Source organism: Cyprinus carpio, chromosome A17, assembly GCF_018340385.1.
Source record: "Cyprinus carpio isolate SPL01 chromosome A17, ASM1834038v1, whole genome shotgun sequence".
NCBI classification, from domain to species: domain Eukaryota; kingdom Metazoa; phylum Chordata; class Actinopteri; order Cypriniformes; family Cyprinidae; genus Cyprinus; species Cyprinus carpio.
In genome coordinates, this window is record NC_056588.1 from 1,509,487 (window position 1) to 1,518,770 (window position 9,284).

Here is a 9,284-nt window from a genome sequence, read left to right on the forward strand (position 1 = left end):
GATATGACCATACATTTTATAATACTAATAAGCCAACATCTTCGTTTTTTTTTGTTTGTTTGTTTGTTTTTTTTGCTGTTATTTCAGCGTTTTGATCTCTCAACCGAAAGAACACATCATGTTTATTATATTATAATGATTATTTAATATTACATTTAAACTTTGACTGAAGCCTAGACATGTTGTAAATTAATTGTATTATTTATGATCCTCAAAGCATATGTTTGTGTATTTTGTGTTACTCCACAATGATGTTCTATTTGAGGGAATTTGTAGTGTAGGTATAGGGCCCAAACATAACCTCAAGCCCAAGGGCCCCCGACCCCTAAGTCCTGCCCTGCTCATGGCTCATTTCTAAAAGTAGAACTGTACATGACTGAGAGAAAAACTCATTTCTAAAAGTGAACTGATAGTTCACTCAACCCCTTACCTAGGGTGACCGTATTCTTGCTCTTTTTCCCGGACATGCCTAGGCCAGGATTTGTATATTGCACCTCACAAAGGTAAAAATAAATACTGCTGAAAATCAAATCCACGGGGTTAAAGTGTTGCATTCATTTTTAAAGAAGCAGGTTTTGTTTTACAGACGCTGATGAACTTATACCACTAAAATATGCTTTATTTGAGGGAATGCTGAGAGATTACAGTACAGCAGCCCAGCCGCAATCATGAAGGTCCCACCACTCTGTGTGAAACACAGACCATTGAGGTATCGCTGGAAAAACACTATTTATGAGGTTGTTATTCATAGACACACAAAGAGGAACAAGTGAAGAGTCATTACCGGAAAGTCTGTAATTTAAAAACCAACCAGTCATTTTCTAACCGTGGAAACAAACAGACACAGTCTGCAGAAATCACGGTCTATCTGTCTGATATTTAACATGTATTACACAGACAAAAAGTGCCGTGATTTTGCCATGTCTTTTGAACAAGTACCACAGTAGTGTCATTGTATTCTCTGCAAAATTTTGTAAGCATAAATATATGTTTATAGACACTTTTATTCAAAATGACAAAGAAACATCTTTGCAACCTTAAGTTTAAAGTATAAATGTGATGTTTAATGTAATTGTACTTAATTTGGCAGTTGGAACAGGGGTATTGTAGTTAACTCAAATTAAAATTATTTGTGTTACTTAAAACTAAAAATTGAAATAAAAATTAATAAAACCATAAAAACTAATAATAAATAGGCAAAATCACAAAATTAAAAACGTAAAATATAAAAAATACAAAATATATATAATAGTATCTCAGTGATACTAAAATAACACTTATTTGATGGTATTTTTTACTGTTATTTACGGTTTACTGATTTTTAACATCAACATACAAAAACTTTCTTTTCCAAAAAAACAAAAACAAAAACAAACACCACAGCCATTTCTGATTTTTAGCATCTCAAAACATAAATTGAAAATGTAAATTTTTATTTACATTTCAAAATCACAATTAAACTGACATATTACACAAACAAATTAATATTAAACATATTAATTAACATATTAAACAAACAAATTATAACTTTAAAGTGTACCTATTGACATTTTATACATAATGGTCTTAATATTTTGTCTTTAAATTTGATGTATGATTTACACAAACAATTTTCACTCGATATTTGCTAGTAAATTTTACAAATAATTATGAAGAAACGGAAAGTAACATTTAATTAAATGTGAAATAGAAAGACTAAAATAGTATTTTCTTGTAAAATGTACTTCAATAATCTATTTACAACTTCATTTTTTAGTATACATCAAAACTGATATATTAAACAAACATTATTAATTATAATTTTAATTTGTGCCTGTGGACATTTAATACATAATGCTCTTAATATGTTGTGAAGGTCTTTAAGGTTGAGGAGAGCTGTGATCTTGTAGAACCGCTTGTCGAATCATTTTTTTTCGCCGTGAGCTGCTTCATCAGCTCTTTGACTTTCTTCCTGAAGTTCTTGCCCACGATCACGTAGAGTATTGGGTTCAACACGCTGTTGCTCAAAGCCAAGTAGGTGAATATCTGATTGGAGACGTCCAGACCGGATGCAAAGTCACATCCGCTGAAGACGCCGAAGCGCATCAGGATATCCATGAGGGTCACGAGGTGGAACGGCACCCAACACAAGAGAAACACCATCAGCACCACCAGCACCAGGATGGTGGCTTTCCTTTCAGTGTTTTCTGCATTGAAGCGGTCGACGACCTGCTCGTGCAAAGCTCGGATGATCTTCAGCGTGCAGTAGGAGATCACCAAAAATGGGACGATGAAGCCTAGCAAGATGAGAAGAATGTCACAAGCGAGGCCAACGTTGGGGTTCGGATAGTTTAGAATACAAGCCGTGATGTTCAGCTCCGGGATGAATCGAGTATCTCGGAAATGAAGCGTTGGGAGGTTGAGGATTAATCCGAAAAACCAGACGGCGATGCAGCTGAGCTTGGCATACCGCGGCCGTCTCATTCTACCACGCGATAAAGCGTGGACGAGTGCGACGTAGCGGTCGGTGCTAATCAACACTAGTAAGTAAATACTGCAAAGCATGTTCATTCTGATGCCTGTGTTGACTAGTCGGCACATGAGCGAGCCAAATCGCCAGTTAAACCCATCGGCGATGCTGATGGCCCAGAATGGCAAACACGAGACCAATAAGAGGTCGGCAGCCGCCAGATTCCCCAGGTAAATTTCCGCCACTGTACACGCTTTCTTATGCAGGCCGAAGACCAGCAAGACGAAGATGTTTCCCAGGATTCCCAGCACACAGATGATAAACATGTAAGCAGGCTGCATGATGTACAACAAGTCCCACACTTCCCAGTGCGGACACTGGGTGTCGTTGGTAAGGTTGTTCTTGGACACAGCCGGAGGGATTGTGGAAAGGATGGATGATGTTGTTGTTACTTGTATGTCGTGCTCCATGTTTCTGTGGAGAAATGTTCAGTGTCAGTTTTTACATTTAATTGTTCTAAAGGAAGGATCTTGTGCTCACCAAGCCTGCATTTATTTGATCAAAAAATACATTAAAACCACTAATATTGTGCAATATTATTATAATTTAAAACTAGATTGAAAAGTTTGTAGACAAACTTTAAGTTGGCTTGGAAAAGCCTAGCTAGAAAGTTAGTTTTGAATTTGTTGTTATGTTGTTTAGATGGTTAGTAGGTTGTTGTCTTGTTTTATTTTCAAGTTAGTAGCATGTTTTTAACATGATTAACACGATTTTTAGGTTGGTTCTAGCATTTTTTGGATTTTTATTGGATTTTTGTTTAATGTTGTTTTTATTTTTATTCTAGCATTTCTAGCATGTTGTTTGGTTTTTGTTTTTTTTTTTAATGAGTTAGTAGCATGTTGTTAGCATTATTAGCAAGTTACTAGCATGTTGCTAGCATGATTAGCCAGTTATTAGCATGATTTTAACACAATTAGCATGTTACTAGCATGATTCTAGCATTATTAGCATGTTTCTAGTATGTTTAACAAGTTGTTATCATGTTTCTAGCATGATTAGCAAGTTACTAGCATGGTGTTAGAATTTTTTGTTTGTTTGTTTTATGTTTTACTAGTGTTTTTAGTGATTTTGTTAGTATGATTAACAAGTTACTAGCATGTTGCTAGCATGATTTTAACATGATTAGCATGTTATTAGCACGATTCTAGCATTATTAGCGTGTTTCTAGCATGTTTAACAATTTGTTAACATGTTTCTAGCATGATTAACATGTTACTAGCATGGTGTTAACATTTTGTTAGGAAATTAGCAAGTTACTAATATGCTGTTAACATGAAAGCAAGTTACTAGTATGTTGCTAGCATGTTTAGCAAGTTGCTAACATATTTCAAGAATGATTAGCAAGTTTCTAGCATGTTAGCATGTTTCTGTGATAATCCAGCTAAAACCAGTTGATTCAGTAAAAAAAAAAAAAAAAAAAAAAAAAATTCTACAACACAGCTAAAAACCAGCTAAGGCCAGCCTGACCTGCTAAAAAGGTGGCCAAAACCACTTTAAAACCAGCTTGAGAGACCAGCCAATCAGCTATTTTTTTTTTTTCTCAGTAGCGAGTTGTTAAGTTTTACTATAGCAATAGGCAGCTTAAATAAACCATAAGATTCTTTGTACAAAAGTTTTCACCCCCTCAATAAAAGTCTGGTTCACGAAAACCGTAAGCTGGATCAGTTAGAAAAGAGATATAGCAAAAGGTCAGACCAGTCTGAAGGTCAACCCGAGTTTGGAGGTTTGTAGAACGATTTAGCAACCCGAGTCAGACCAGTCTGAAGGAGAGGAGATACATTTAAAAAACTGGGTTGAAGAAGAAGTTTAAATAGGATTTCAGTAAGTAGGCTTTTTCAAGCCAACTTAATAACTGTTTTCTATAGTATTAAAATGTAATTTATTTCTGTAGTCAAAGCTACATTTTTAGCATCATTACTCCAGTCTTCAGTGTCACATGATCCTTCAGAAATCATTCTAATTTGCTGCTCAAGAAACATTTCTGATTCTTATTAGTGTTGAAAAAGGTATTAATAAAGAAGCTGCTTCATATTTTTGTGGAAACAGTCATATATGTTTTGTTCAGGATTCTTTGATGAATAGAAAGTTCAAAAGAATCTTTTGCAATTTTAAATGTTGTCACTTTGAATAAAAGTATTAGTAAATGTATTAATTTCATTTTTTTGTTACCCCCAACTTTTGAATGGTAATGTATTACAGTTACAAAAAAAGAAAAGGAAAGGAAGTCATAGTGGTTTGGAACAGCTTGTGGGTGAGTTACTCCTGGAATCCTGGAAGTGGCATCCCTATGGTGTGAAAGTATTGTGTAGTTGCATAATATTTCTATTGTGATTAGGGAAACCGTCTGTCAGGCTGCAGATTAGGTGGAAAAACAGCGGGAGAACTTACAACATGTCACGGCTCGCCTACTGTGGCAGAAACAGGGAGACGAAGGAGCATGGAGATGAAGAGGATTAAATGAAAGGTATTTATTCTTGCAAACAACGAGGAACACAGGCTGGATCACACACGTAGACTGAGGGGTTGACGATCAAAACCGGACAAGGGAAACTCAGAAACTTATCAAGGAAATCAATGGGACACAGCTGGGATCAAATAAACAATCAAGGCAGTAACAGGAAGACCAAAAAGGGGCATGGAAATATATGGGGAGCAAAACACACACAAAATAAGGAACAGAGTCTGATATAACTGACATTACACGGGGTGGGTGCTCTAGGAGCAGGGTTCTAGAATGGAAGGCCTCCAGGGCGGCACCTGTTTCTGGGACCCATGGTGGATCTGGCAGTTCAGGGCGCCATGGCAGAGCAGGCAGACTAGGAGGACATGGTGGAGCCCCCTACTCGGCCTCTATGGCTGGATCCCTATACTACCAAAATACTTAGGAAAGATTAAGGGTTCCGAGGCCCTCCGTGGGCAAGACATAGCAACCCTCTACATTGCGAGGAAATCACTCGCACATGCGACTAAATCTTCACTCTGGGCGACTAAATGATGTCTAATATTAGGCAATGGCTAATAAATTCTCAGATTTCTCAGATACTCGCCAGTGTGTGAGTTTGAGGCTAAGTATAAGTTTAGCACAAATGTTTTCACTCGCCGAACACTCTGACTTAGCGCTTCCGAGTTTCACTCTCCATCAAGCGATCTGTGCTGTTTCAGTTCACCTCATGGATGTGCATTCTTAAAAGCTGAAGAATTCCAAGGGAACTCCTTACACACCTGTATTTGATGTACCGTAAACTCTAGTGTGAAGGCGCACGACTCGCCGTCGCTTTGTTTCACATACACGCAGAGAAAGAGAGAGAATTGACGCACTGCATGTAAAGTATATTCTTTGTTGTAGTTTCCTGTCAAAATAACAGCGTTCTCTTGGAATTCATCAGCTTTTAAGAACTGCCAGGTTTTCCGGTAGTGGGCGGGGCTAATGCGCAAACGGCAATCTCATTGGCTGGCACTCACCTATTATCGTCCCTGTTATGATTTCAGCAAATCAGTTCGAGCGAACGCACAAAACCTGATTAATATTCATGAATCCAGCAGCTCATTAATCCTTAATCCCGTTTTATAGTTCTTATTAGTAGAATTCGTATCATTATTATCTTTTCCCCCAATTTTTTTTTTTTTTTTTTTTTTTTTTACAGAAACACTAAATGACCAAAAAAATCACCACCACCAGTCCAGTAATGTTCATTTAAAATGACTAATATGCATTCAAACATGGTTAAGTTTATTTCTAATTACTAATGTTCTATTAATACTTGATTATTATAATGCTTGACTGACTGATGTTAAGAGCGTACTTGCAGATATTTAAAAAACCCAGCAGGCTTGAGTTAGCCGCAGCCAGCAAGCTGATCTTCAGAGCGGCCAGCAGGCTTGACTCGGGAACGGCCGGCGGGCTTAAGTGAGCCACGGCCGGCAGGTTTGACAACAGCACGGCGAAGCGTACAGCAGTTTCCATGCCGCGGGAGAAAAACTAACAGGAAACAAAAAAACTCTCCAATAAATGGAAAACAAACAAGGGGAGAAGGGCCGCTGCTTACTGTTCTGTTTAGGTCCGGTATTCTGTTTAAGGACTAATCAAGGAAATCAATATGACACAACTGGGATCAAATAAACACATCAGGGCAGGAACAGGAAGACCAAAAAAGGGCATTGAAACATATGGGGAGCAAAAAACACACAAAACAAGGAACAAATGTTTTTGAAAGAAGTCTCTTCTGTTCGCCACGGCTGCATTTATTTGCTCAAAAATATTGTAAAAACACTGAAATATTATTACAATTTAAAACAGCTGTTTTCTTTGTGAATATATTATAAAATGTACTTGATTGCTGTAATCAAAGCTGAATTTTCAGCATCATTACTCCAGTCTTCATGTCACATGAGTTGTAGTATAAAAATGTCTTTACTGACACATTTGATAAATCTAATGCATTTTATTTTTTGAAAAAATAAAATAAATAAAAATAAATAACATTACTAGTTAGTCAGCATGCATATGTAAAATTTAAATTGACTGCCAGAAACACAAGTTGTGTTCACTAATGAAGTAACCATAGCAACAGTCAGCCGGTTTAGTACTTTACATTGGGATTGTTAGCAAAACGTACATACCATCATTATTTATCACTTTATTGTTGATTTGCATAATGCAAGTATATCACAAAAAGCATTTGAAAAGTGAATAAGAAACATGAATCAATATTAACAGCGGACACTTTTTTTTTTTAAATTTTCAGGCATTCAGACTAATCAATAATCAATACAGATTAACCTGACAATAATGTAGATTTTGATTAATAAGTTTAGAAAAATCTGCCAAACATGTAATGCAGTTTAAAAATCCTAAAACTTCTCTTGCTTTTTCTTTTCTCTTCAGCTTTACTTTTTCTTTTTTCCCCCTGTTCTTCTGCTTCAGTAGAAACAGAACATGTTGTATCAGGACATTCCTTTGAGCCAATATGTTGTAATAGTTTTTTGGTTCTTTATCATTTGAGTAAATCAAAATTAAAGCACAAGAATTTAAGCTCTCCAGCGCAGTGGACACATCTGATCCTCACAGTAAGTAAATTCAGTTAAAACGACCCGTCGTTTGACAGACATCTACATGGTTTTGTCATTGAAACAATCCTCTACGTACCTCACTCCTCCAAAAAGTGAATCCAGATGTGTGGTTTCTCCCGCGGATGTGCCGCTTTCCTGTGTGCTGTGCTTTAGTGAGCACACGGCCTGACTCTTAAAAGAGTGGATCCACGTTACTCTGATGTCAGACCTGGTCTCCACCCTCCGGCTTTTCCCTCCTGTTTTTAATGGAAAACCCAGAAACAGCCGTCTGGAGTCGAACAGATACACAACACAGCATATTTCCCTTTATTGGTCAAGATCCAGACAGATGAGAGTCTAGGGGTGTCTGTGACCCCTCAAGTCTTTCTTTAATGGGTTTTAATTTCACTTGGCAGTTTATTTGTCAGTTTTAATGCTCTAAATAAGATAAATAAAGTTATGACCTTGTAAAAGTGTGTTTATAAATCCACCAACATCCCAGCTGCTGCTGACATCATTATGGGGGTGAAAATTGAGAATTTTTCAAGTGATGAATTTGTGCCAGAAACATCTCTGTTACGTATGGTAACCCTCGTTCCCAGAAGGAGGGAACAGAGACGTCACGTCGGTGACTGACTAATTGGGATAACGCTTCGATAGACCAATCTACTTCGAGTGTAAACTAAATGAGCCAATGCACATTGGTATGCAATTATTTCATCCAGCTGCCGCTGATCACAGTGTGAGTATAATAAGGCAGTAGGTGCAATGCATACCAGGTTTTCGCTGAGGAGCCGAGCCGGAGACCGGCGGCTCATCGGTGGTACAGCAACCGTGGCCACGTTCCCTTTCAGTCGGTCACTCTTGACGTCACGTCGGTTGGGATCCCTACCAAAGCGCCATGGGTGCTGCCCCTTCCAGTGCCCTGTGCGAGCCGCCTGCACCCCTATTAGGTGTAGGCTGGGGCTTTGAACAAGTCGTTCCACTCACCATTGTCAAAGCACTACCTCACTGGGTGAGATTGGATAACACTGGGAAAACGTACCCATTCCGCTTGGAACAGGGACGCTGCGGAAGCCCCATCCTTCTCGAAAGAGTTTTCGGAAGCAAATACACATATAGCATCCATTTAGGTATATATGGAGAAATTTGAGGTGATTCAAACCCTCTTGGGAAGGCAGAAGTCTGCCGGGGAAACACAGGCTCTAAAGCTATACCATGGACTATACGCATAAGAGTAATGTTTAGGTCTCAATATGGAACCCAGCCTTCCACGGTTCTCACAGATTCATCATGAAGGCCTGGCGCCGGACGTTCCGCCCCGTCCAGCTGCCTAGGGTGATGGAGGATCTCAACAGGGTCTACACTACGGACACTCTGGAGCAGTTTTAGCAAGCCGACACTAACCGGGGCCTCTCAGTGCCACTACCTGTTTGATGTGAGAACACAGGAGGATACCGGCTCTACACGAAGGCTATAGAACCTACCGAACGTGTTAGGGGTTGCCCAGCCTGCAGCTCTACAAATACCTGTCAGCGAGGCACCACGAGCCAGCGCCCAGGAGGATGCAACACTTCTAGATGAGTGAGCTCGCAACCTAAATGGGCAGGGCACACCCTGTGCCTGATAAGCCAGGGTTATGGCATCCAAAATCCAGTGGGCCATCCTCTGCATAGAGACGGCATTCCCATTCTGCTGGCCTCCGTAACAGACAAAGAGCTGGTCT

General features: G+C 38.8%; 1 protein-coding gene across 2 annotated transcripts; it reads right to left on the minus strand.

Annotated features, from left to right (window-relative positions):
* Positions 1 to 612: 612 nt before the first annotated feature.
* Positions 613 to 7,860, minus strand: LOC109112281 (B2 bradykinin receptor). 2 transcript variants are annotated; one of them, XM_042773477.1, is made up of 2 exons: positions 7,656 to 7,860; positions 613 to 2,923 (listed from the first exon to the last, which is right to left on the minus strand). In XM_042773477.1, the coding sequence occupies exon 2, from the start codon at positions 2,917 to 2,919 to the stop codon at positions 1,840 to 1,842; it is 1,080 nt and encodes a 359-aa protein (XP_042629411.1). In that variant the 5' UTR covers positions 2,920 to 2,923; positions 7,656 to 7,860; the 3' UTR covers positions 613 to 1,839. The 2 variants fall into 2 exon arrangements, with proteins under 2 accessions (XP_042629411.1, XP_042629410.1); XM_042773476.1 differs by lacking the exon at positions 7,656 to 7,860 and adding an exon at positions 4,898 to 5,508.
* Positions 7,861 to 9,284: the final 1,424 nt, after the last annotated feature.